This window comes from Martes martes (assembly GCF_963455335.1).
Source record: "Martes martes genome assembly, chromosome: 4".
NCBI classification, from domain to species: domain Eukaryota; kingdom Metazoa; phylum Chordata; class Mammalia; order Carnivora; family Mustelidae; genus Martes; species Martes martes.
This window is the reverse complement of record NC_137891.1, coordinates 186,699,262-186,727,192: the sequence shown is the minus strand read 5'-3', so window position 1 is coordinate 186,727,192 and position 27,931 is coordinate 186,699,262. Positions and strand designations below refer to the sequence as shown.

Here is a 27,931-nt window from a genome sequence, read left to right as displayed (position 1 = left end):
GTTGACAGACTAGGATGGAATGTTGCGCAGTAGGATGGACTTGATTGTTCTCGAGGCGCTGGTATGAGGCTCTTGCTGTGTTTGCCATGTAGTTTTTAGAGCTGGACTGTGAGGCCATTTGGGTTGGACCCCTCCCTTTACTCCTGAGAGGGGAAGGCCCGTCCTCAGGGCGCTTCACTGGTCCAGATGTGCTGCTCGGGGCGCCTCCCACTCTGTCACACTGACCGAGGGGAGCAGAGCAGAGGCTGGGACACGAGTGCATGTGTGTCATTCACTGTCCGCCTTGAGAGATGGTGGGGAAGCAGCCAGCTCTTCTGCATTGGTCCCCCTCCCGACCAGTGAACAGCTTCTGCGGGACAGAGTGCTTTGGGGGTGACCGAGGGCCTCCTCATGGCCCCCACCGGGCCGCCGCAGGAGCTGTGCCCAGGGAGGTGTTAGCCCTTCTTCAGGCAGCATGGAGACCAGGAAACCTGCTCCAGGGACAGGAAAATGGGTTTGCCATTCTTCAGCGGCAGTCAGCTCTAGCCATAGAGGGAGTTAGAGGGGGAGAGGTGGCAGTGTGTGGCTGCAGAGTCAGGAGATCCTGGGGAACCTCTCCTGTTTGTTCTTGTTTGTGCTTCTGTTTCCCTGGGAGACTGTGGCCACGGTTACCGTGGACTCTGTGACATGCTTCCAAATCCTAGGATTTAGACGGGACTTCGCACTTTGCGTACACATCTTCCCCCGGGTTCGCGAATGCTCTGCACGATGACAGAGAGCATGCGGGCCTATCTCGGAACTTGGTTATTCGGGTTCGATCATCCAGTCCTTTCTCTCCCTGCTGTGCTGGTCCTTCCGAGTACTTTACCCCTCTCCGCCCTTCATTTTTCCAAGGAGAGACCCGAGTGATTGTTTCGCTTCCCTCGTTCCAGTGGCAGGAGGACTGGCAGGAGGGTTGGTGCTCAGGCTGGGCCGTTCGGCATGGTTTGGGCTGCTCGCGCACATGTGCCAGCATCTGGTACAGGAGCTTACACATAGTAGACGCTCAGCAAACACTCGCTTTTTCCGTTCTCATTAGCACAGGTAATTAAGAACAGGAGCTGAAAGACCGCACGTATCTGTGCAGAGATATATCTGTAATTAAAGTTTTAATTAAAGAAACACCAGACCAGGCAGATGGTTCTTCTGCCTGCATCCTGTAAACCAAACAGCCATGGCTTTTCGATCAAACAAGCAAAGGGGAGACTAGCATCACTTGCGGACAGCACCGGAGGGGAGGGGAACTCTTGTTAACTAGCCATAATCTAATTTTGGTAGTAGTCTATGTTATGCCAAATCCAGGGATAATCACTGCAGTTTGAAATGGAAATATGATACATCAAAGTTATGTCCCAACCAAAGCTTTTAAGCCTCCAGTCAAGGGCATTACCACAGCCCAGCTGGTATATCACAAGGCATGTGGTTTTGTGCTAGATCACAAAAGCTGACAAAGTGTTATTTAGGATCATCAGCTAAATACAGTATTAGAGTGCCATCAGCCTGATTTTTCGGCTTTTGCCACGGTAGAGCAATGCAGTATTGAGATACAGGGCGTGTGCCTGCTTAGCTCTTGCAGGTCCTCCATCCTCCATGTTGTTTCTGTCACGGTGACCTTAATGACCGACCAAGTGCAGAATTTAAAAAACAAAACCACCACAGGGGATAACAGAAAAAAACTTGCCTCAGGTCTTACCACTTAGAACAGCCTCGGCCCAGGGAGCCCCATGAACTTGTTCAGGTCGTGCCACTGTTAGCAGGAGGCCTGAGCGGTGCGGGGCAGAGGCTTCCGGAGGTCTGCGCTGGTTCACCTTCACCTCTTGGGACGGATGGACCCACTCCTCAGCCCCCAGTTTCTCACCTTTCCTCGTAATCGTTGACGCCTGCACGCTCTGGATTTCCTGGCACGATGGCACTGCCGGTTCCGCAGCTCAGGTAGATGCCCGTTGATGTAGGTGTGTTTTGAACACCTACGTCTCACCCAGTTGTTTTCTGCTTGGTAGAACCAGTGTTGAAGATGCTCGTCTTCTATTTCACGGTGAAACACCATAGTTTAGAGGTTGGGAGAGTAGTTTCTATTTTGTTGATAGTAGGGAACCTTATCCCTGTTTGTTTGTTTGTTTGTTTCTTTCTTTTTTTGAAAAGATTTTATTTATTTACTTTGTCAGAGCAGAAGCAGGGGGAGCGGCAGGCAGAGGGGGAAGCCCCCCGCTGAGCAGGGAGCCCGATGCGGGGCTCGATCCCAGGACCCTGAGATCATGACCTGAGCCGAAGGCAGATGATTAACTGACTGAGCCCACCAGGCGTCCCTCCCTGTTTCTTTTAGAGGAAGTAGGGCTCTCGCCTGTGCCACATCGGGGCGTATACAGGTGTCTCCACGTTACAGACTGTGTCACGAAGTGGTAGAACCCACAAGTACTTTAACTCGTCCTCACGCCATCTGTGAGTCCGGACTCTGTCATCCTAGCAGAATTGCCAAAACCACGAACCCGTGATGCGCTGTGAGCGACGTGTGTGTGTGACGGGGAGGGAGAGGTTTCATCGTCGTGATGCTGGGGGAAGACGTCAGTGATCTGGGGAGATGCTGTTTGTTCTCAGAAGAAGCCAGTGCAGTGTAAGCTGCTTTGAATCAAGTGGTCTTCAGTGTTGGTGGCCGGGAGATGTTGTCACACCGGCGGAGAAGTGCTCCTGGCTAGTGAGTTGCCATTTTATGTGCAAAATTGGAACGTGACTGGCGCTGAAGTCAGTTTCTTTCTTTTTTTTTTAAATTTTTTTTTAAAGATTTTTATTTATTTATTTGACAGATCACAAGTAGGCAGAGAGGCAGGCAGAGAGAGAGGAGGAAGCAGGCTCCCTGCTGAGCAGAGCCCGATGCGGGGCTCGATCCCAGGATCCTGGGATCATGACCTGAGCCGAAGGCAGAGGCTTTAATCCACTGAGCCACCCAGGCGCCCCTGAAGTCTGTTTCTTCTCTCACCTGGTCAGAGACCCGAGCAGGGAACTCTTGCGCATTGTAGCACGGCGGCGGCTGTGGGAGCTTTCTCGGGAGGCCGGGTGTTGCGGCTCGGTGCGCGGCAGGAGCGTCTCCCTTCGGGGTAGTAGAGTGTTGCTTCTCCACACGGGGAAGGGAACTTCAGCAGACAAGCCCCCCGGAATAGGAGGTTTTTAAAATCTCTGATTCTGTGGTGGGTTTGAGGAGAGTTTCGCTCTCCCTGATACCTGGTGCGGCTGGAGCGGGCGGCGGAGCGTTGTCTCCCCTCACAGGACTTCAGTTCGAGCACTTTCTCGCTGGTTCGGTGCTGACTGAATGCCCAGTAGCGGGTGCTGTCCTGGTTACGGGGAACGAAGCAGTAAACAAAGAAGGCCATTCCCCTCAGAAAGCTTATTTTCTGGCTGGCGGGGAGAGGGGTCCCGCCACCGACCAAGACCAGGCAGCGGAAAGCGCAGTACTGAGAGGGAGGAGTGACTCTTGGTGTCACGCAGCAGGACACGGTGCGGCTGGTCCTCGGCCCCGGTGACCGGCCTCCGGGCTCCCTGCTCTTCACACCGCGTCATTTTCCCCTTTTAAAGATTTTATTTATTTATTTGACAGAGAGAGATCACAAGTAGACAGAGAGGCAGGCAGAGAGAAAGAGAGAGGGAAGCAGGCTCCCTGCCGAGCAGAAAGCCCGATGCGGGACTCGATCCCAGGACCCTGAGATCCTGACCTGCGCCGAAGGCAGCGGCTTAACCCACTGAGCCACCCAGGCGCCCATCATTTTCCCCTTTTAAACAGCGGCCTCATCGGCTCTTCCGACGGTGTCGGTGCCGTAGGTGTGATGGGGAGCCCCGAAGCGGCGTGGCCGTCGGGAGGGTCCCCGGCTGTCGGCGGGGGGTGTGCAGTGCGTGCTGTGTGACAGTGTGACGTGAGCACGTGTCTGCTGAGGGGATTTGACGGCGGTGACGCAGCGGTCCGGGCAGTAGCTGGCGTGAGCGTGTCCCAAGCAGAGGGAGGACGCAGCGCAGGCGCCCCGGTGGCACGTGGGTTTGGCAGAAGCGGGAGAGCAGCGGGGAGAGCAGCGGGGAGGCCGTGTGTGGTGAGAAGAGTGGGAGGAGGTGGCCAGCGGCCGTGTCCCACGGGGCCTGACGGGCCACGGTGGCGTCTTCTGATTTTCCTGAGTGAGGAGAGAAGCCGTCCGAGGTGGCTGAGCAGCGCGGCAGCCGATGAAGGGAGCACCCCGAGTGCGGCGCGGAGGCCGGTCGAGGGCAGGGCTCGGCAGCCCGTCACTCGAAGGCCGGGTCCAGCCGGCCGCCTGTTCCGTGCAGCCCGCGAGCTAAGACGCCTTTACATTTCTAAATGGTTGAGAAAACTAAGGTGCATAATAATAATTTGTGGTACCTGAAAATCATACGTAACTCGAATGTCAGTGTCCATTTAAGTTCCAGTTTTACTGGAATCGAGCCGCGCTCATTCGTTTGCGTATCGTCTGGGTCTGCGTTTGAGGTGCAGCAGCCGAGGGGAGTGGTTGCCACAGGGACCATCTGGCCCACGGGGCCTAAAACATTCACTCTCTGGCCCTTTAAGAAAAGTTTGCTGAGCCCCGGTTTAGCGCTGTAGGGTTGGAAGTGAGGAGACCAGTCGCGAGGGCTGCCGGTGGCCTGGACCGGGGCGGTGAGGAGCGGTCAGACGCCGGATGTGGTTCAGAGGAGGAGCTGACAGGTTGTGTGCAAATATGAGGGGTTGGGGTGGATGCCAATGTTTTTGCTCTGAGCAGCTGGGAGAATGCAGCTTCTCTTTGCCGAGATGGGAAGCCCGTGGGAGCCGCAGGTTGGGAGAAAGGGTGAGGAGAAAGCACGAGTTGTGTTTTGGACGTGTTAACTCTGACATGCCAAGTGGAGGTGTTGACTAGGCAGCCACGCATGTGAGTTGTAATCTAGAGGAGAGGCCTAGGCTCGAGCCAGACTTCTCAGCATATAGAAGGTTCTTACTTGCTCTGGGCTGCATGGAATCCCGAAGGGGGTGGGGATAGGGAGAGGCGTTCAAACACGGAGCACTGGGGTATTAAGGGGAAGGAGAAGGAGGAAAGGAGAACGGGAAGGAATAACCAGAGAAGGAGAGCCAGGAGAGCAAGGTCTTCTGGAAGAAAGTGTTTCAGACCAGAGAGAGTGGTCCTCTGTTCACATGCTGCTCAAGGTCAAGTAAGATGCAGACTGAGAATTGACCGTGGATCGGCAGCAGGGAGGTCAGTGGCAGCTTCGGTAGGAGCTGGATGAGCGAGGTGGTGAAGACCAAAGCCCCGTCCCAGCTGGTTCAAGCGGAAATGGGACAGGAAGCAGAGCTGGTGCTTTCAAAGAGTTCTTTCTGCTGCCCAGATACGGGCTCTGAGGGGGCAGAGTAGGGTTTAACCTGGGATTGGGATTTTGCCGGGGGAGTACTGGTGAGGGAAGGGGCAAGGGAGCCAGGCCCTGGTGTGAGGAAGGACTGCATACTCTAAGCCAGACAGGTAGCAAAAGGGAAGCATGAGGGAGAGGCCATGGCGTCAGGGGGATTCAAGGAACAGGATCAGGAATGGTTAGAGTCGAGGGGGGAGCACCTGGGTGGCTCAGGTGGTAAAGCGTCCAACTCTTGACTTTTGATTTTAGCTCAGATCATGGTCTTAGGGTTGGGCTCCACTCTAGGCATGGAGCCTGCTTGAGATTCTCTCTCCTTTCTCCCTCTGACCACCCCCCTTTTCTCTTAGAAAAAAAAAAAAAAAAGAAAAGAAAAAGAGTGGTTAGAATAGGGATAGTCAAAGAGAGGGATGTTTGAATTTGATATTGAAAGAGTGCAGTTGTGGTTAACATCAAGGCCTAGGGCAGTGCTGTCCAATAGAAATATAATGTGAGCCGCATGTGTCATTTTGAATGTTTTAGAAGCCATGTTTAACATGAAAATGTAAAAACAAGCAAATGAAATTAATTTAATGATGTATTAGCTCAATATGTCTAAAATATGTGAATGTGCAATCAGTGTAAAAATTGCAATATTTTACATTTATTTTTTACTAAGTCTTTGAAATCCGATATGGGTTTTATACTTTCACTACATTTTCATTCAGACCAGATACAATTTCAAGTGCTCGTTATCCACATGTGGCTCATGGCTGCCATCTTGGACAGGTTGGGAATGCTCGTGGAAGGATGGTTCAGAGTTACTGGAGAACAGGCGAGTGTTAAGGAAGGTTATGACTCCTGATGAGAGTAACAGGGTTGGGGAGGCAGAAGGGCGATGCTGTGGCTGTTGGTAGGAACCTTGCCTCAGTGGCCATTGCTCTAACCTCCTGCCTGCCAAGGAGCATTTCCTGACCCTGATGCTGTCCTGCTTCTCAAAGCATCTGTCAGGTTCTGAGGCATTGCTTTCGCCTCATTAAAAATCCAGGTGGTACCTCCTTGGGATGATAGGTTTGGGACAAGATTTCTGAATCACATTGAAGAATCAGAACACAAGGCCATAATTTTGACAAATTCTTCCAAAAATGGCAGCTTTTTACTTGGGATTTTATTTTCATCCAGAAGGCTTTTCATTGACTCACCGATGAAAATGTTAACTCCATGTGGACAGCTCATTACAGCCACCCCCCCATCCAGGAAAAAAAATATCCTTTAGATTCTTATCTTTATTATGTCATATCTTTAGATTTCTGTTTTTATTTTGGCATAATCCTCCGGTGCCTCCAATGTTAGTCACACTTCATCCTAAGTGTGCTGGGATCCCTGCAGAAGCCAGCATTTGGTAGCTTTGAGGCGGGCCCATGTGGTAGAAGCCGCAGCACACGGAGCCTGCCCGTCCTCTTCCGATGCTTTGGGGAGGGCAGGCGTGGTCAGCCCTTTGCAGTGGCCGGAGTCGCAGTTACACGGTGCACTTGCGTGCTCGCTCAGTTCCGTGCACGTGTATAGGAACTTACATAGGTAAATTTCTATAGTTGGCTTTGATCCGCAAGGTGCCTTTATTTAAAGATTAATAATAATTGATGGCGAGGTCAGCAGCTGTTGTTTAGCTTTGTAGGCCAGGAAGATTGAGCTGTTCTGAGAGGGTGAACAGAACACCTCGGCCGCTTGCATGTTCTTGCTCTTTTCCACACCAGTAATGAGCCCCTGGGGAAAAGAGTCATGGGGACTCCCGTTCCGTACCTTTATCAAGTTTGAATTATTTTAACTTCTCTTTAGTTTGTTTCCTGTTCTATTAAGATTAACCAAAAACAAAGAACAAAAAACAAACAAACAAACAAAAAAACGAACTCAAAAGTCCTACCAGTCCCGATATTTAGGAAAAGTCTGTTTTGAGCCCTGTACTTGTGAACCTTGTGTTCTTGGCTGACCTCTGTTTTGAGGAGCCATTGCTTCATTTCGTGTGAATTAATGTTACAAGAATGTGGGGTCTATTTGTTTGTCTTGTTAAGGTCCAGACTTTAGTAATTCCATGAGGGTGTCACTGAGTCCCCGTGGTCCCTGACTGTGCACCCTCTGCAAATACGACATCCTCTGGCAGCGGTGTACTCGTGTGAAAGAAAACCCTGTAAACACAAGTTAGCGACAAGGAAAGCTTACTCATTACATAAGTTTTCTTAAGTTCTCTTTATTCTAATTAAAACGTTTCCATCTAGTAGGGAAGTAGGTGAATACTAAGAACTGGAAATTAAGCAAGAATTGAAAGAACATTGATGGCTTTATTGTAGTTCGTTTTGAGGTTTTTCTCTCCACGAAAGGGTGGTTGCTTACAAAGTCATTCCTTCACACATAAATCTTTATGACGAATGGACTGGAATTTATTCCAACAAAAGAGGAGCTAGTTCATGATGCTACTTGTAAATGATAACACATGTTCTGTAAGAGAACCAAAGCATTAGCTTTTTAAAAGCACTGTTAGCATGATTACTTAATTCGGTCCACACACCATTCTAGTTTCTTTGAAAGTGAAGGTCAGTGTGTCTAGGAGACTAGGGAAGTGAGTGCTTTGACATTTGTTCATTGTTTTTTATTTAGATCTGGGTCACTAGCATGTTCTCGGAATAATTCTTGCCTCAAAAAAGTCCAAAGCATAACATTTAAACTGGTACTTTATTCCCTCAGAAATTTACTGCTGACACTGAAACTTGATCCACCCTGGCCGGCGTAACCCTAACCAAGGCAGCCGCTTGTTCCGTAGTGGGCGTGCCCTTCCGTGCCCTCCCTTGTCCTAGACCCTGCGTGCAAGCCAGCTCTCTGGATGCTTCTCTGTGTTGGCATCTGGACTTGCCTTTATTAATAAACATTCGTTAGCTGAAAACGCACCCCCCCCCCCGGTTTGCAGATGTCGGTGGAGGTGTTCATGAACAGGGACACCCTGCCCTACCTGCTCCCCAACCCCGGCCTCCTCCTCTGCTCTTGCCCCTTCCCGGTTTTGTGCTGGCAGACAGGCTCTTTCTGGAGGCCAGCCCGGATGTCACTTCTCCATGTGCCCTTTCCGCACAGCCTGTCCTGCTGGCTCACTTTTAATGGACGCTGCTTTCTGTGTTCCTCTGATGACCCATGCCAGAGCATATTTTAAGTCGTCTCTTTATTGGTGTTTTTAATCCCCTAAACTGTGAGCGCCTCGGGGCAGGTGCTAGACCTCACTGATTGCTCTTTCCCTAGAGGCTAGCCCAGCATCTGTGCATGGCTGTGAGTGAATGAGTGTGGGAGGACGAAAGGGGAGGGGATGGTGGGGTAATGCACCTTCAAGCTGAAAAAGTAAACTTTTAATTGTTTTGGGGGAAGAGAATGAATACTGTTTTTGTTTATAGAGGTCTTAAAATTTGGGTGGCAGAAAGCAAGTATGCAGAGAAGCAGTCAGAAGCTGCTGTCTGATTCCACAGAGACAGTCACGTTTTATATTAAAAAAATGTAATTTACCATTGATCGCCTTGAAATCTTCAGTTTGTTGTTCTGGTGTCTTAACTAATTATTTAATTGAGTAACAACTAGGGGAGTAGATCATACATGTGAGGACTTCCCTTGTGAGGAGCCCACATTTCTCTCTGTGATGTGTCCTTTTTGGCAACCTCCTGGAGGCTTGTGAGACTGAGCTTCCTCTCTGCATTGGACACATGCTTGAATACGATGGTTCTTTCACAAGCTCCTGGTTCTGCGGGAATTCACTAGTTGTGCTTCTGTTGCGTCAGTTTGAGGCTTGGGTGGAAATCATTCCCATAGTAGAAAAACAAATTAGCGTCATACATCCTCCCCCTGTAACCAGCTCCCAACTTTCCCCTCAAAGATTCATTAACATGGTGTTCGGTGTTTTACCTGAAATCACTCCCTTTAAAACGGCTCTTCCTTCCTCTCTGGTAGCACCTAAGCAAGGGGAGGTGAGTGAGACCAATTGGAAAAAACAGACCTTCTGCGCGTCCTTCCACACCGGCGTGCGTCTGGTGGCTTAAGGGCCACTGTGGAGGTCGCCTGTAGCTTCGTAGGATCTTTCGTAATTAAGGAAAGGGTCGTCCTCCTCCTCATTCGGTGCTTCTTTCAAGTGCCACATCCCTCTGACCTGTGAAGCTGCTAGAAGGACCGAGTGTTGGTGCTGGGGCTTCAGTCTGAGCCGTCCGCCTTCTCAGGCCCAGGCTTCCCCCGTGGTGTCCAGCAGGGGAGCCTCTCGAAGCCTTGTGTTCTGTTGCATCAATATGTACTTAGGCACGCTAATCTGAATTAGAGAGCTGATTGTACATAATGACTCCTTGGGGATGCCGTGGTAGAAAAAAAGAAAACAAAAACTTAAGTAGTTTACTGAATATGCAGAGTCAGTAAAAAAAATTCTTCTAAAATTAGTGTTAATTGAATCTGAACCTTGATCATCTTTGAACCTTTAATTTTTAATTCGATCCTTTAAAAAACTCATGCGACCTCTTAAAGATACAACCAATAAAAGTTACGCTGTAATGATTGTAAAAAGGCCGAGTTACTGTAGGGAAGCGAGTCGGTTGTGGGGATATATATGTGAACAATGTGTGGTCCATTTATACGTGTACATACCCATACACAGACATATGTGTGTGTTTAATACGCACTGTAGTTTGTCTTTATTCGGATGTCTCCTTCTCCCTCTGCCTCTGGAAATGGGGCACATTTTCTTCAGTTAAAAACAGAAATAGAAGCGATGGTCTTGACCCATTTTACACTTATTTATTTCAGGCTCTCACCACACACTTGTTCATGGGCACAGCAAGAAGAGGGCCCCGCAGAGCTGGAGCCGTGAGCGCTGGCACATGGGACTCCGAGCTGGCAGAACTCGTAGGGGGATCTTGCCATCCTGTAGCCCCATATCTGGCTCTAAGATTATTCCGTTAGTGAAGTGTTGTACTTAAAACCCCAAATTAATTTGAACCGAACATTACTGGAAATGGAGAAGACGGAAGTGCCCCACTCTTGCTTTCCCCACAGCTGTTAAATGTGCGAGATCTGCAGTCCTGCCTGGCTGTGGGAGAGCAGGTCTCTGCCCACATGCCACCTGGTCACAGAGGTCCCGGTGATCATCCTCATGCCCAGATGCCACTCTCGGTCCCCTTCGCAGGCTTCTCTTTTCCTAAGAGCGGTCATCTCCAGAGCGGAGATACAGTTATGTGTTGTTAACGTCTGTGTCCTGCAGGATTGAAGTCCCACAAGGGTAGGGCCTCCGTGCTGTTCCTGGCCTCGGTGTGTGGGGCAGGGCCTGGCTCTGTGTGGATAAATGCCGTCGAGTGCGTAAATGGCTCCACTGGCATGGCCTCCTTTCTGAATGTTTGCTTCTAATTTGCCTTTTATATATAACTTTTTAAAATGATAAAACAGTGAAACTTGGGGGTAAATATAAAAATTTTGTTGTGATTGAAATGAGTGGTGCGGGGTGTTTTTGAGATGCCGGAGCAAATCACGGCTTTAGGATATTAAATTACAAATTTACTCTCTGTTCTGGTATCCATGCTTCCTGATGAAGAAGCCGAAGACGTAGGTGTAGGAGAGACAGGAGTCCTGTGTCTGGAATACAGGCGCACCTCAGAGACCTTGCAGTTCTGGTTCTAGACCACTGCAAGGAAGCGAGTATCACGATAAAGTGAGTCAGACGGAAGTTTTTGTTTCCGATGCGTATACACTGTATCGTGCTCTGTTAAATGTGTTAATAGCATTACATCTAAAAAATCGTGCATAGCTTAATTAAAAAATATTGCTGAAACATGCTAATCATCACCAGAGCTTTCAGCGAGTGGTGACCTTTCTGCTGGTGGAGGGTCTCGCCTCGATGCAGTGGCTGCGGACTGCTCAGGGTGGTGGGTGCTGAAGGCTGGTGTGGCCGTGGCGATTTCTTACAAGGCAACAATGAAATTTGCTGCACAGATCAACTCTTCCTTTCACAAATTTCTCTAGCATGTGATGCTTTTTGATAGCATTGTCCCCACGGTAGAACTTGTTTCAAAATTGGTCTCTGTCCCCTCAAACGCTGCCACTGCTTTTTCAGCTTAGTTTATGGAATATTCTAAATCCTTTGTTGTCATTTCAACAGTCTTCACCAGGAGCAGATTCTATCTGAAGGTGCCCGTCCGTAAGAAACAACTTCTCATCTGTTCAAGTCTTATCCCGGGACTGCAGCGATTTGGTCCCATCTCCAGGCTCCGCCTCTAACTCTAGTTCTCCCGCTGTTTCCACCACACCTGCAGTTCCTTCCTGCACTGACGTCTTGAACACCTCAAAGTCATCCATGAGGGTGGGAGTCCATTTCTTCCAAACTCCTGTTGGTGTTGATGTTTTGAGCTCTTCCCGTGAATCATGAATGTTTTTAGTGGCATCTAGATGGTGAAAACCTTTCCAGGGGTTTTCAGTTTACTTTGCCCACATCCGTCAGAGGAACTCGTAGCTAGGGCAGCTGTCGCCTTATGAAATGTGTTTCTTAAACAGTAACTCGGAAGTTGAGATTACTCCTTGACCCGTGGGCTGCAGGATGGATGTTTGTGTTAGCATGCGTGGAAACGACATTAATCTCGTTGTACATCTCCACCAGAGCTCTCCACGACCACAGGCATTGTCAGTGAACAGTACTATTTTGGAAGGGATCTTTTCCCTGCGCGGTAGGTCTCAACAGTGGGCTTGAAATATTCAGCAAACCATGTTGTCAACGATGTGCTGTCATCCAGGCTTTGTTGTTCCGTCGATAGAGCACAGGCAGAGTAAATGTAGTGTGGTTCCTCTAGCATAGTTCTAGAACTTGCACAAGGGTAAATGAGCATTGGCGTCCGGGTCCCGTCACCAGCTGCATTAGCCCCAACAAAAGAGGCAGCCTGTCCTTGGAAGCGTTGAAGCCAGGCGCTGACTTCTCCTCTCTAGCGGTGAAGAGCTGGGGCAGCCTTCCGACGGCAGGTGTTCCGTGTAACAGTGACGATCTGTTGTTGGCGTCGCTGCCTTCGTGAGTCCTCTGAGCCGGAGCTTCCGGAGAGCTCGCCGCGGCCTCTGCACCAGCGCAGGCTGCTTCCCCTCGTGCTCTCGGGTGATGGACACGGCTTCCCTTAACCTCACGAAGCCACCTCTGCCGGCCTCAGACCTTTCTCATGCGACCCCGTCCCCTCTTCTCGGCCTTCAAGCACTGGGGAGTGAGGGCCTTGCTCCGGATGATGCGTTTGGCTTAAGGGATGTTGGGTCTGGTTTGATCTTCTCTCTGGACCCCTGGAACGTCTCCCGTATCAGCGCTGAGGCTGTTTTGCTTTCGTACTCGTGTTCGCTGGAGTAGCACTCTTAATTTCCTTCGAGAACTCTGCCTTTGCATGCACAACTTGGCCTTTTGGCACGAGAGGCCTCACTTTCAGCCCGTCTCGGTTTTCAACGTGCTTTCCACCCTGAGCTGAAGCATTTCTAGCTTTTGATTTAAAGTGAGAGACGTGGGCTCTTCCTTTCACTTGAATACTTAGAGGCCACCCTAGGGTTATTAACTGGCCTAATTTCAGTATTGTTGTGTCTCGGGGACCAGAGAGGCCTGAGGAGAAGGAGAGACAGGGAACGCCTGGTCAGTGGAGCAGTAGGACACACCCAGCATTACCAGTAACGCTTGCCATCTTGCATGTTTGTGGTTTGTGGCGTCCCAAAATAATGACAGTAGCAACATCAAAGATCACGGATCACAGGTCACCATAAAAATATAATAATAATGAAAAATTTTAAAATACTCCAAGAGTTACCAAAACGTGACCCAGAGACACAAAGTGAGCAAATGCTGTTGGAAAAATAGTGCCGATAGACATGCTTGGCGCAGGGTCGCCACAAACCCTCAACTTGTTAAACTCAATACCTGTGAAGCCCTGGAAAGCAAAGCCATCAAACGAGCTCCTTTATTCTAATACCAGGATATCTAGCGAGAGTCTGGAAAGAAGCATTGAAAAAAATTAGGGAGAAAGTAGATAGTTTTTAACTTTTCTTAATATTTAACAATTTAAAAAATAGATTTTGGCATCAAGTAGACCAGAGAAACCAAAATATTTCCTAGACCAAAGGGGCATTCACAAAGACACGGAGGCAGTTACACCGATGGTACTAACAGAAGTACTTGTGTTCTAGAACACCCACGTGTTGCAGCTGCTCCCTGTCTATTCCTGTGTGCTGGTGTAGGCCACAGTACCCACATGTCCTTGAGAACCTTCGAGGAGGATTGGTTGGTTGGTTTTTAGTCCAGAGGTCAAAACCCAGGGAAACTGTATCCTGTGACGTAGACTGTCACCTCAAGGAGAGTTTATTTGGGGCACTAAGTTGTGCCAGACCGTGGAAGAACCTGAGCTGCCCAGGGATAGCGTACTGCATTTGTCAGGTCGTGCTCATTCCGTCGTGAACTTCAGTTATTCATCGTGCACTGAGAGAATCACGGGAAACCAGGAAAACCAAAGGCCCAATTGAGCTTGAATTTCTGTCACGTAGAGAGGTACCCAGCATTTCTGATCAAATCAGTAAATATGTTTCACTTGCTTTTAAATAAAGTGTGAAAAGCAAAGAGCAGATTTTTATGTACCACAAAGCAAAACAAAAAAACCTTTCAGGGCATAATGCATTTTTCATTAAACTTATCGCTGAACTATTTTGATTATGTAATCTTATCCTCCCATGAAAGTATAAGAAGTGTGAATTTTCTGGGGTGAAGAAATAATTGCAGAAGGTGGTTAATGAGGCAGAACTCACAAATCTGCATTTATAGTTTTGTGGGCAAATAAATCATCAGTGGAGGATACAGATGTAAAGAAAAATTCTTGATTGCGTTCAAGAAATGCAAGGTTGAACTTTTTACTAAAATAGAATTTTACAGCCTCTCTGAGGGATGTCGTGAGTATTAAATAAGTGTAATGTGCTCAGAATAGCAGCCCAGGGCGTAGTGAGCACTAGGAAATGTGTGCTCTTTATCTCTTCACAAGGATTTTAGTACAAAAGACTAAATCATGTTTTAATCATGCATAATAAACTGAACTGTAATTTAGCATGGTGAAAGTCCACTTTAACTCAATCAAGAGTGGCTTTCAAAGCAAGGAAGATGCTGAAACGTTTTTCTTTGGGCTCTTATGTGCGCCATGTAGGACATCCTGGGACAGGTTACCCAGAGGACAGCCCTGGAGGCGAGAGATGCAGGAGCAAATGTGTAACTCTAGATGTATTTTGAAATCCGTTAATTTCATAAACCTGAAGATTTGTTTGACTTTTTTTTTTTAAGTATGCCCCGTTGCTGTGTGTGTGTGTGTGTGTGTGTGTGTGTGTACTTCTAAGTTCTATGGAATTAAATTGAGATTTATGACCAGCAGATGCTTAAAGCCGCTGTCAAAATGACATACCTAGTGCTGCATTGATTAGAAATCTAGTTTTCATTCAACGTTCCTGCAGTTTAAAATGTGACAGAAGTTTTTCCAGAGTGATTACATGAGTTAGTGCCCTCTGGTGGCACACAGAGGACATCAGGCAGGGAAGGACTGACCTGGGAGCCTCAGAAAGCTCTTGGGAGCAGGAGCCATCTTGTAATTGGTTCTTTTCTGAGAGCTTTTCTTTTTGGTGGGTTTTGAAAAGGCCTACGGTGGTTGATTATACCCGTCTGTGACTTACCTTTCACGTGTTGGGAGCTCGTCAGTGCCCTGCTCCATGAAGCCGTGGCCCTGGGGTTGACAGTAACAGCCTTACAGGGAGACTTCTCTGGCAGCATAGGCTAGGATGGGTTTCCTGGTGAAAGGATTTTCAGGTGAACGTGCTGGAGGAGGGTCTCCCAACGTTAAGATTTTCCAAGGGGGATCAGGACCTCCATTTTCAGATGGATCTCTTAATTTGCCTTTTGAAGAGGGGACCATCTCGCTTCTTGGATTGATGGCCTTTGGGTGACTCAGGGGTGCCGCTTGAGACAAACCGATGGGAAGCAGGTGGGCATTTGTTGTTCATTTAGCTCTTCCCTGGAGGGCAGGGCCCGCCTTTCCCGCCTGGGTCCTTTGGCCAGACTCGCTTACTCTTTGGGCTTTAGGGTCAGGCGGACCAGGAACAGCATCCCACCCCCACCTCTGAAAAGCTGGGGGACCCCGGGACAGTCGCTCCGTCTTATGTGAGTCTCTAGCCGTGTGGTCTGGCTGCTGCCACTTCAGGAGACCGCCATGTGGTGGAAGTGAGCGACTCTTGACCTTTGTGCAGATAGCTGTTACACTCGTACTTTCCTTCTCTTCCCTAAAGCAAGCTCCTCCCTCCTTTTTAATTTAAAAGCTGAACTTTTAATCTTGGAATAATTCTATATTTACAGCCAAGTCGCAGAGGTGGTACAGAGTTTGCATAGTGCCGTCATCTAGCTTCTCGTGCGGGCCTCACTTGGATGCTGTTGAGGTTTCCTGATACGTTAATATGTGACCCCTGTGGACTCTGACCATATTTGGCTTAAAGTGCCAGTTCAGCATTTATGAGGCTGCAATGTTTGCCTGAAAACCCGAATTCTGCTCAAGATGTGGCATTGCCTCCAGATCATCCTTCGGTTTTATCTCGGTCCATGTCTGTGACCACTTGACGATAGAGTAGTCTTTGGTTTTCCAGGATCTTAACACCTAAATAGATTCCCCGTTGATGCAGTTAGTGAGCTTTGCCCCCACAGGCGGAACGAAACAGGCGGTCGATGTCGCCATGTCACTGAGGCACTTTGGCACCCCAGGCTGCTTCTCACACCACCACAGCTTAAGTCAAGGTAGAAACATGTGCATATTCCCCAAAAAACCCCCCAATCCCAAAAACCTTTCTTATATTTGGAAATACAAATAGAACTGACGTGGCCTCCTAATCAAAAGCCCACCAGCTAGTTTTACTATCTAGAGAGTCCGCAGTTAGTAGATAGAAAACAGTAGCAGCTCACATTGTACCTTTATGCTCTAAGAAAGTGGTTTCACAGACAGCGTCTCATTTGGTTTCTTCACCCTGAGAGATAGGCAGGGGAGCTTTGTCACTCCCTTTTCGTGTACCTGGATGAAGTAAGGGAGGCCAGGGGGTGACTGATGGAGGCCAAGTTCATTAGAGCCACTCTACCCATGACTGAACACCTCTCGCCTGGGCCTCCCCCAGCATGCCTGCAATAATGTGGCTTTGAAAATGCTGTTTTCCCTCTTTTATGTTGGCTGAATTCCACCCCAGTGATCATATTTGTGCTTCTAATATGCACAGTTTTTGGATACCTAGTTGACAATTTATATATTTTGTTTCAACCCAGATTCTTCCTGAGTATTATCAGATCAGCATGATTAGGCTTGATTTATCAGAATCTCACCGTCCTGGGCCATCAGGGGAAGTCGCAGTCTGTGCTGATACCGAGCACCCGCAGGCCCTGGGGTACCTGCGGCCTTCTTAGAGGCGGCATCCTGGGCTGCGTATTGTGCTGGGGGGAACCTTGGCCATGGAGACAACATGGGACATTTCTTCTTCTTCTTCTTCTACTTCTTCTTCTTCTTCTTCTTCTTCTTCTTCTTTTTTTTAAACAAGAACCGCAGAGATATTTGAGTCAGAAAATGATGTAGTTTGAAAAAGTGATAAGTGGACTGACTCGGTTCTTGAAAAGCTAGCAGAATATCGTATTTACACATTTAGATCTAATCAGAAAACAGAAATGAGTCTCCTAAGAAATTTTTTTTTTTTGGCAAATATGGTGCTTTTATATGTCTTCTAGTATCTTGTTTCTGTGGCATAAAACTTAATTTTGGCATTATTTGGTTTTGGTTAGGTCTCCATTTCTAACAGCATCTCATCTGACCTTTCTGAAACCTTGAGGTCAGAGGCAGCCACGTGCTGGTGGCTGTCGTGGTACTTAGTCCCAGCCGGTTAAGTCTCACTGACCACACTGGGGAGTTTGGTGGGTGGTTTTCTTTGTTTTGTTTTCTAATCAGTAACCTAGACCAATCTACAAAGCCAAAGTCAAGTGGAAGAATTAAGATATGTTTTAATCTTTTCAAGTTCTAAGAGTCTCATTAAGGAACCTCTTTTTTTTAAGCTGACAAAGCCCCCAAGTGCTTACCTGGTTCCTTCCTGGCACCTCAGCATTCTGGGGCCGCATCAGGGTAAATCCCTGGTGGCTTTCCTCACGCCTCTAGTGTGGGTGGGCGTGCTGCTCCCTTATGGATGGCCCATGGGAGAGGGCTTTGCTGGTGTTCTAGGTACCCTCTTTAGGAAGTTGTAAAACAGATGGGGCTGTCCGGCCAGCTGGGTAACCATCGACCTGAGATTGTCCCTGCTGACGTGGTCACAAATCACAATGAAGTTTTAGCTTCTCGGACACGTCGTGGGGAAGTTGCCTGTCGTGATAGGCTGTGTCCCACCAGGGGGAGTCCTGTGGGACGGACCCCGAGAAGGTTAACCGGGGGCTGCTGTGCTGCCGCCAGCGGGCGGCTGGGCTGTGGCTTGACCACGGTAGTTACCGCTTCCCTCTTTGAGTGACTCAGTCTGAGAAGAGGGTGTTTTGTATTCCCGTGGGGTTTTCTGACACTGACTGGAAAGAAGAGGAAGACTTCAGTTGTAATTTACAATAATGACCAAAAACCTCAAGCCTGCTCTCCACAAACCATCCAATTATCCAAATATTCATTCAAATTATAAATTTCTTTCAGCCACAGGGCACTTTTTTTTCCCTTGTCTTTTTCCTTTCTGTTTTCTTTCCCCACCAGATAGATTCACACTGAAAAATAAAACAGACCCCAGTATTTGCTTGTTGGAAATTAAGATCTATGCCCAGAGGCGCCTTGTGGCAAGCACAGTGAAGTAAGCTGAGAACTGGGGCGCTTGTTTATTTGAAGGTTGGGTGTGACATATGAATGAGCCTATCTTTTTGATACCCGCCCGTCTGTCCTGGACTGAAACAGGCATTTGGAGTAGGTTTTGCATTTTAAGTTCAATTTTGAGAACCAACCATTCACGGTGAATGCAAAGTTGCTGGAAGTTTGTTTCCGAAATGATGCCACCCTCTATTTCTGTGAACCCAATAAAAATAGCATGGAATTAAATTTAATTATGCTATGCTGAATATTTCATGTGGAATTAAGGGGCAGGAGTTGCCTTTACAAAGCATTAAGTTTGGAAAGAATAAAGGCTTTGGGGGTTCTTTGGAAGATACTATAATTAAAAGATTTGTTCAAATGTATTTGTCCCCTTTTGAAGAGTTTAAAGAAATCCATCCCTCCCTTCCTAAACTGATTGCCTCTCAGACACCAGCCCCGCTTGGCAGTAAGCACGGTGAAGCCACTGCTGATCTGACGGCTTCTTCCTGTTAAATGTAAAATAGGTTTTTAATCTTCTGATTTAGACGTTTAATAGAAAGTAAATGTTTGACTTGCTTTGGTTTCTGCTGAACCTGTATTTAAATCCACGCAAACAGTTGGAATAAAGTGAAAACATCACTGGACTAGCTATTTTAAACATTTCAGGATGTGAGAATGCTAAATGGGGTTCCCTTTTAAAACTAGAAATGGCTGCTTGCATTTACATAATTACTGCTAACTAGCACAACATTTTACATGGTGACAAACGCAGGGTAGAAAAGGGATCTGTTTAAAAAAGCCTGGTAAGAGGAAGCTGAAAAGCTCTGGGAGCAGCTGCTTTGTGCAGAGGGCCTTTGCAAAGCCAGGGGAAGGAAACCTTTCCGTGGGGAAGGTGATGTCACGGGAGGAGGCACGTAACTCAGGCCGCTGCTCAGAGCCGCCCGTGAGCTGTCCCTTTGGCCGAGTTTACCGGCCTTTCATTGGGAAGCAGGAGTATAGGTATTGGTTCCTGAATCTGCTTTTCAGTTTTGGAAGCGGGTATGGCATTCTCTGTCCACGATTAAACGCCGTCTGGTGAGGTTGAAGTTCAGTGTTGGTGAAAAGATCCTGGGAGGATATTTGTGAAAATAAACACCAGTGTCGCCTCGTCCAGATGGGGCAGTCAGTGAGTACCTCCAGCCAGAAGCTCAGGTGTGTCTTTGACTCTGCCTTTTGTCCCCTGCCCCACGCGGGACCCATCTGTAAGTTCCTTTCTCCTTCTCACGTGTGGCCCGCTGTCTGTCTCTGCTGGCACCTCTGGAGTCCGGGCTGTCCTTGTTTTCTCTGCCTGACGTCTGTCCGCTCTTCCTCTCTGGACTCCAGTTGCCAGTCTTGCTCCCCATGCAGGGACCGGGGTGATCTGTGAAAGATACAAGCGGGGTGAGGTCACTAGCTCGCCTCAGAGCCCTGCTCATTCGGAGTGTACTTGGCGCATGTGACCTGGTCCCTGGGACAGCTCTCAGGCCCTACCGTTTGCTCTTCCTCGGGGCACATCGACCCTTCCCACGGCTGGAACACACCCCGTGTGCTTCTCTTCTGCAGTTTCCTCTACCTGCAGTGGTGTCCCCTCCTGCCCCGTGTTTGTGGGCTGCCTTCTTCAGGCCTCTCAGGTCTCACCTCAGCTGTCATCTCCTCAGGGGGGCCCTTCCCAGACAACCCATGCTAGCATGGTGCTCTGTCACTCTATCATGTGGTGTGTCTGGGTAGCATTTATTACTGTCGGAAATTATTTCTTGTATTCCTTTCCCTTTCTCTGCTCTCCTCCCCACCCCTCTAGAACGTGAGCTCTTTTCGGGCAGGGACCTAGTCCGTCTCCTCAGCTATGTTCTCAGCAGCGACAGGTGCCTGTGAGTGTACAGGTTGCCACCGATTAAGGGAATGCAGGAGAGGAGCCCCAGGCAGCACTCAGGTCCAAGGAGGGGGCTGATCTGGTGGAACTGGGCAAATAGAGGGACAGTCCTGAAGTCCTCGTCCCCAGATGGTTTCTGGAATGGTTTAGGAAAACACCACTCTAAACCTTGCTTTTGCACATTGAAAGTTGACATTTGGGGGTTCAAAGAATGGCTGTGAACATGGTTCAGCCCATGTCCAATGAGAGTTGGAGACCTCGCTCTCCTGGCTTCGCTAGTGAGACGAAAAGTCGGTATTCCCAGTGCTCGTGTTTCGAGGAAGCTCGTTAGTGGGGGGTTTTGCCTCCTTGCTGGGGGCGGTGGCACAGCACTGCCTGACTTGGCCGGAGATTGAATTTGAATTCACCGACAGCCAGCTTGAGAGCTAGACCTCATTTTCTGTGATTGCCCGGGGCATCTTTCTTGTGAGCTCTATGGGTACACTTTGTACGTTCCCCCTTCTCTCTGGGGTTCGGGGACCAGTCACCGAAGATTCCAGTTATTTGCAGAAGTCTAAACTCCGCCCTGTAGCTTTTAGCTTCCCTGGTTCTCCTCTTGGCTACGTCTTAGATTTTTGGGAGGAAAATGTGGTGAGGCTAGATAGCTGGCAAGTTGATGAGGATAGTTAAATTGAACCAACCTACATGTTCAGCTTTCCTAGGGAGGAAGAGAAACCACATGGCCATCTCAAATATGATGTGTGCCTGCAGGCTGTCTGTCGGAGCATTGACTTTGGTCCCGCATAGGCTCGTTAGGGATTGGGTTGTAGAACTCAGGAGCAAAGCCCCACTGTGCAAGCTTCCATTCTTGGTGCTCTCTTTATCTGGACGTTATTACACTGTTGGGTTGTTTTAGTAAAAACACGAACTTCTCAGTTATCTTATACTGAAATGGACCTTCTTAGACCCAAGACCTAGGGCTAGAACCCTTGAGCTGGAGCATTTGCATTGTTTTTGATTGAGCATCAGCTCATTAGACTGGATTTAAGAGAAACCCCCCCCCAACCCCATCTCACGTGTGACTGGAGCCTCGTGCCACCCATGGCATGGTGTCTTGACTACCCAGCCCCCCACTTGCCCGGCTAGAGAACAGGCTCGAGCTGGAGGGAACAAACAGGACGAAGGCAGGCAGAGTCAAGAAAAGGCCTGGACTGCCTGAGCCAGAGATGTACACAGTGGGGGGGCTTGCTAGGGTTGAAAAATGGGTTTCGAGCTGCTTCTGGGAGGTCTTGCAGGTAAAAAGTAGGCAACCACAGCAGGTCGTTTCCCCTGATAATGAAGCTGTTGAACTGGGGTGTGCGTAGGGCCACCTGGGGACAAGGAGAAGAGCTGGGAGAATTGTACCCGTCATTGATTTCCTAGTTACTGGAAACTCCGTATGCCTGTCTTTCCTGGGAGCCATTTCCTTCTCTGACAGACACTGGGAGAAGCCGTCTACTGCATACCCCTGAGTTATATGTCTTTTTTGATTTGGTCCTTCTTGGTTGATTGCTTTTGAAGTTCAGGTGATGGCTTGGTCAACTGAATATTCGGAACAGTCTCCCGTCCATACCTGGCCGGTAAGTATTTGAAGAGCACTGATTTTCCCGCATGGGCGATTAGCACACTTGACATTATGCTTGACATACACACTGTGTATGTGGCGGTTACTCTGTAATTGAGCGTGAACCAGGGTGCTCTGGTCTGGCCTGAAGAAGCGAGGTTGCCCCTCTGGAAGGGCATCCTGGTTACGTTTTCCTGGCATTGGGTGTGAGCAAGGGACAAGTGCCCGTTTACTGTTGTTCCCGTCTCCTTTTCCAGCCTTAAAAAAGCCAAAATGATTTCCTGCCCATAAATTGCTTGGTTTTCTTTTTCTGGTCTTTCCTTTCGTGGCCAAGATATTTGCAGAAATTTCTGGCTAACCAGCCGTCCGTAACTTTCCTCTTTGTTGCAGATGCTGTGGTTAGTGGTACATGAAGAGCCCCACAAATCCACACTTGTTGCCTCAGGAAAGCTGGGAAGCCAGCGGTTCAGCCACTGCAGTGGGGTTTTACTTCCTTGTCTTGAGATGGGGTTTGACTCACTAAATCCTTCAAGTCGGTTGAGAAACTTAAATATTTGTTAAATTTCAGTTAAATTTCCGACTTAGAGAAAGTCGGTTGAGAAACTTAAATATTTGTTAAATTTCAGTTAAATTTCCGACTTAGAGAAAAAGAATTACTGTGTATACTTGTAAGACCCATCTTTTGCCCATTCCTTGGCTTGTAGCAATGATGAGGCTTAAAGATTCCGTCCTTCAGGCAGACAAGTTAAAGCTCGCAGACAGTGAGAGAAGGCGTCAGCCGCGGGGAGCAGTTCTCCCGCGTGGCATTGGCCCCTCAGGATGGTACACACGGTTTTCAGGGAAGAATTCTGGAAGGACGCTGCAAAGGGGTTTTCCCAAGTCTTGTCTCAAGGGGAATCTCCTTTTTGCTTCAGCTGTGATTCCTAGACAGACTTCCCGCCCTCTTGTCACCTAGTGGACCTCCACACAGGTGCCCGGTTGACGGAGATCCCCTGGTTTGCTCTGTTTGAACCATGATCTTTTTAATGGTGAACTGGATGATCTAGACTGAGCACCAGGGTACCCCTGCCTACCGTCCCCTTCATGTACCCGGACGCCTGCGGCCTGCCCTCGTGTGGATCTGTAGGACAGACCAGGTAGTCCTGGAGGGTCTGTGAAGTCATCTTACCTGGAGTGCTTCTCCAAGGTGAGGGTGGGTTTGCTGCCCCCGACACACTGCTGTCCCCGTGGAAGTGTGCCCGGCCCGCTTACCCATCTGAGATGCCCCGCAGCTGATAAATAATAATCATGGCCGCGTGATTGCTGAAAGGCAGGCTCCAGCCAGTGTGTGCTGGGTTGTAGTGTTTTCCTGATGGATGGAGCCTATTCTGGGAAGCAGCTTATTGTCTCACGTGAACAGGCTTTCTAAAATAAATGACTGCTTTCTTAATATTTTGAATCATTTTCTTCAGCACATGTTTTGTAGCCGGGGTTTGAAAGCTTGCCAAATATATGCCTTCGCACAACTCCCTGTAGGGCTGGATATACAACCAGACCAAACAGTGTGATTTAAGGTTGAACATAATTGGGAACTCAGCAATCACTTGCCTTGCGTTTGATAGAATGGCAGCAGAGTGGTCTGGAGTTATTTCTCCGTTAAAAAATTATATATATAACACACACGCGCGCGTGTGCGTGCACTCGTATATAGTTCCACCGCCTCATAATAAAGAAGTTGTGTCTGAAACCACTGGCCAGAAACACTAGTGTGAAAAATCATTACTTGACTTTTGTGGTGGAGGCAGTAATGAGCTGCAAACAGATCCTAGCAGTCGGTACCACAGGTGTGACTGAGGACCTGAGTCGTATTGTATAAGGTTACAGGATGGAGAAGAATCAGATGGTGGCAGAAATACGTCGTAAACCCAAGCCCCCGTCAAGACTTTGATCAGGTGATGTGTTCCTTGTTTCTTTACACGTCAGTAATTGAGCCATAAACTTGGTGAACTTGGTGCTGCCTCCCCGTTAAACAAGGGACCTTGGTGTTTACATTTCAGGCGCTGCCGTGTGTTTGGGGTTGTTGGACTGTCGGTCTCCTATAATTGAGACCTTTTCATGTGGCTCTTGTGCGGTGGGAAAAATGCTATTGACAGCCCCGCTTCCTGGAGCTCTTCAGAAGATGGACTTGAGAGCTCTTTGAGAAGTCACACGTGGAATCCAAGTGTGTTTACCAGGCCGAGGGAGGTCGTACTGGCAGACGTTTATGGGGACTGTCTGGGTCGCAGAGGGTTGGAGGTGCACGAGAACGTCTGCTTTGCCCCGTGGCACACTGATTCCTTCAGGCTCATCGCCAGCCCCGGCGCCGCACAGGAGGAGGAGGGCGGGGAGGGAAACCATGCCAGGCACGGCCACTGTGGTTCCCTGATGATGGCATTGCATTGCTGTGCAGTGACCCAGCCTACTGCCACCCCTTGTAAGAATAGGAAATAAAACTCTGAGGTGGAAATGTTGCTATCTCAATTTATGCAATTACAGTGAATTTCTTCCAGTGCCCACCCCCCCATGAAAGTTTGGACACTTTTCTAGTCATTAAAAAGCTATCTTTTGGAGTTTTGGATAGTCAAATAAACCCAGCTCTAGAATTTAACTTTTATATACAAACAACATGATTATGAGAAATCCTATGGAGTATATATCTGTATATTCTACCTCTAAGAATATGTAAATTCAGCGAGATACAAAATGCAGTCAATTGTGTTTCCATATATTAGCAAAAGGTGAAATTAGAAAAATCAGTATCATTGGCAATAGATTTAGAAACATCCAGTACAAAAAACTGAGGATGCGTGTACAACTTCTGCCCTGAAAACGAATGCATTGCTGAGAGAGACGAGAGAAGCCCCGCACCGAGGCTGTGGACTGAAAGACTCAGTATTGTTAAGATGTCTTTCTGTTTTCCCTAAATTGATTTAGGAATTCAGCGCCATCCTAGTCAGAAGTTAGACAAGCCGATTGTAGTTTATATGGAAATGCAAAGGACCTAGGGAAAACCAAATCAGTTTTGAGAAAGAATAAAACTAGAAGATTTCATTGCCTGATTTTCAAGACTTCTTACAAAGCTACAATAGTCAGTCTCGTGTGGTATTGCCAAGGGTAGACACATACATCAGTGGGGCAGAATAAAGAGGTCAGAAATGGACACACATCCACGGGCAGTTGATTTTTGACAAGGGTGCATAGCAATTCCGTAAGAAAGGATGGTCTTTTGAACAAACGGCAACAGAACAATTGGACATCTGATGCAAATAACATGAACCTTGACCCGTACCCTGGACCATGTACCAAAATTAACTCAAAATGGATCATAGGAGCTAAGTTTAGAGTCTAAAACTTTGATAAAACTTCTAGAAGACGACACAGGAGAAAGTTTTTGTGACCTTGGAATAAATAGAGATCCCTAAAAGAAAAATGGATTTTATACTTCATCAAAAGTTTAAAAATTCTGTTCTTCCAAAGATACCATCAAGACAGTGAAACTATAGGCCACAGACTGGGAGGAAACATAGGCACAGCCTGTGTCTAATAAAGAACTTGCATCCAGAATATATGAACTCCTTAAAACTCAGTAACGTGAGTTATTAAAATGGCCAACTTAAAAATGGAGAAGAGATTTGAATAGCCACGTTAAGATCTACAGCTTAGCACATGGGAGACCTCGAGGTCAAAAGTTACCAGAGAAGGGGCGCCTGAGTGGCTCAGTTGGTTAGGCGACTGCCTTCAGCTCAGGTCATGATCCTGGAGTCCTGGGATCGAGTCCCGCATCGGGCTTCCAGCTCCACGGGGAGTCTGCGTCTCCCGCTGACCTTCTCCTCGTTCATGCCCTCTCTGTCTCTCTCTCAAATAAATAAATAAATAATGTTAAAAAAAAAAAAGTTACCAGAGAAGTGCAGTAGAAACCACAGTGAGCCTAGCCAGTGTGCACCTGTTGGAATAAGTCTTCCAAACAAAACAAAAACCGTGGTAATACCAGCTCTCATACGTGGCTGGTGGGAATGCGGAATGGTACAGCCATTTTGGAAAGAAATGTGAGTTTTCCCTAAACCTGCACTTTAAAAAAAAATGTTAACCCTATACTTACAATATGGCCCCGCAGTTCCAGTTGTAGGTATTTACCTGAGAGAATAAGAGGCTGTGTTCGTACAAGAACTCGCATGGGAGCCGTGGCTTTATTCATGACTTCCCAGAGCATAAACCCCCGTGTCATTCCGCTGTCGAACGACTCTGTCAGCTCAGTGGAACACTACTCAGCGGGGAAAAGAGGCAAATCGATACCACGAAGATGGTCCTCACACGCATCCTGTTTAGTGAAAAGAAACCAGACTCAAAAGGCTGCTACTGCCTGATTCCATTTATAGGACTTTCTGGAAGAGGTAAAGCTACACGGCAGGGGAACAGATCGTGGTTGCTGGTGCTGGAGGTGGGGGTGAGTTGGCCACAGATGGGTACAAGGGAACTTCTCTGAATTTTGGTTATGGTCGTGGTCGCACAGCTATATGTCTTTGTCAGACTGTATAGACCGGGACGCTTTGAACAGGTACTTCACAAGAGAAAGCATACGGAAGGCCAGTTAACATGTGGAAAGCTGCTCAACATCGTCCCTCGTGAGGGAGGGGTGGATTCAAGCCGTTAGGTGCCATGTTGTACGTCGCTGGTCGGTACGTCATGTGACAGAGCTTCTTGGGACGCCTTTGGGCGTGGGTATGACACGGAGGTTTGCTTTCTGTGGTTTCAGTTTCCGGCAGTGGATGACCTTCCGTCATCCACTCCGGCAGAGGGTCAGCAGTAGCCTAACGCTGTGTCACCTGCCCGCACCACTCACCGCCTTCATCCCGGCACGCAGACATTTCATCCCCTCACGCCATCCTGGGAAGAAGGGTGAGTACAGGAGGATGAGAGAGAGGGAGAGAGACCGCAGTTACCTAACTTTGTTGTGGGATATTGTTACGATTGTTCTGTTTTGTTCCCTGCTGCTGTTCATCTCTTACTGTGCCTGATTTATAAACTAAACTTTATTCCAGGTTTGGATGTATAGGAAAAACTTAGTGTATATGGGGTTCAGTGCTATCCATGATTTCAGGCATCCCCTGGGGGTCCTGGAAGGAGTCTCCTGTGCATAAGGGGGTGCTCCCATATATGTTCACAAAAGGACTTGCACAAGAGTGTTTGTATAAAGCCCCAAACTGGAAACAGCCCAAATATCCATCATCTGAAAAACGGATGAACAAATTGTGGAATTCTGCTGAGCAATAAAAAGAATGAACTACCGGTACAAGCCATTTGGATGGATCTCGAAAACAGGAGAAGTGCATGCTCTGTGAAACCCATCTGTGGTGATGGAAAGTGGTTCTTGAGGACACTGGGTGGGGGAAGTAACTTGAAAGAGAGGAGGAGACTTAGTAGGGTGACGGAGGTGCACTAAATCCCATTTTAGGTTGTAATTGTGTGGGCAGATGTCATTGTTAAAACATCAAACAGATTCAGATCCATACTTTCTACTGTATGTTAATTATACCTTAATAAAATTATCTTAACTCAGTTTTATACACATTTTATTGAATCCTTTTTTTTTTTGTTAAGCCATTTATTCTGTTTGGTCATCATTGCATGCGTTTTGTGTAAGCCCGGCTTTCTGTGTGGTACATGTCGTTGACGTTGTGCAGTATCCCACTGGGGCAGGCGGAAAGGCTCAGCTTCTGATCGCATGGTTTGGCATGGCCATGGCTTCCGAATGTCAGAGGGACAGGTGAGTAACCCCGTGTGTTTCGGCCCCATGTCCTGTCGGATCTGCTTTTGTTGACCGGCTTGTCATGTGTAGGATCGGCGGTGCGGAGAACTTGAAGACCCCCATGCACCTTACGAGGGGCGACCCCTTCTGGAAGCTGATGGGCTGGAATTCAGGCCATGGCCTGAGCTGGATGCGTGGGACGAGGGGTTGGAAAAGAGTCTCTTGCTCCAGCTCGCGTTAAACATCAGGGCTCTTGCTTTGGTCTGTCTTTCCTCGCTACACTTGCCGTGGGTTCTGCCGTCACCAGTCTGTCGACGGTCCCCCAGTGCCCTGCAGTTTGTGCTCTTCTTCCCGGTCAGAACTCTCTAGCCGTCCCCTCTCTATTGCTCCGTCCTCTCTGCTCACAGATGTGCCGTTATTCTCTTTTTGTGTAAAGTTTCTCTCAAACCTTTCCTGCA

At 48.2% G+C, this 27,931-nt stretch overlaps 1 protein-coding gene across 2 annotated transcripts in view; it reads left to right on the top strand.

Moving 5' to 3' along the window:
- Positions 1 to 27,931, top strand: part of CAMTA1 (calmodulin binding transcription activator 1) — an 814,502-nt gene that overhangs the window by 83,490 nt on the left and 703,081 nt on the right. The window contains exon 4 of one of the 2 annotated variants that reach the window (XM_080800233.1): positions 22,100 to 23,130. The exons of the other annotated variant lie outside the window; for it this stretch is intronic. Within the exon in view, the coding sequence (XP_080656359.1) occupies positions 22,100 to 22,270 (171 nt within the window). The 3' untranslated portion in view covers positions 22,271 to 23,130. Of the gene's footprint in view, positions 1 to 22,099; positions 23,131 to 27,931 lie in introns of those variants that run through there. 2 annotated transcript variants of the gene reach the window in all.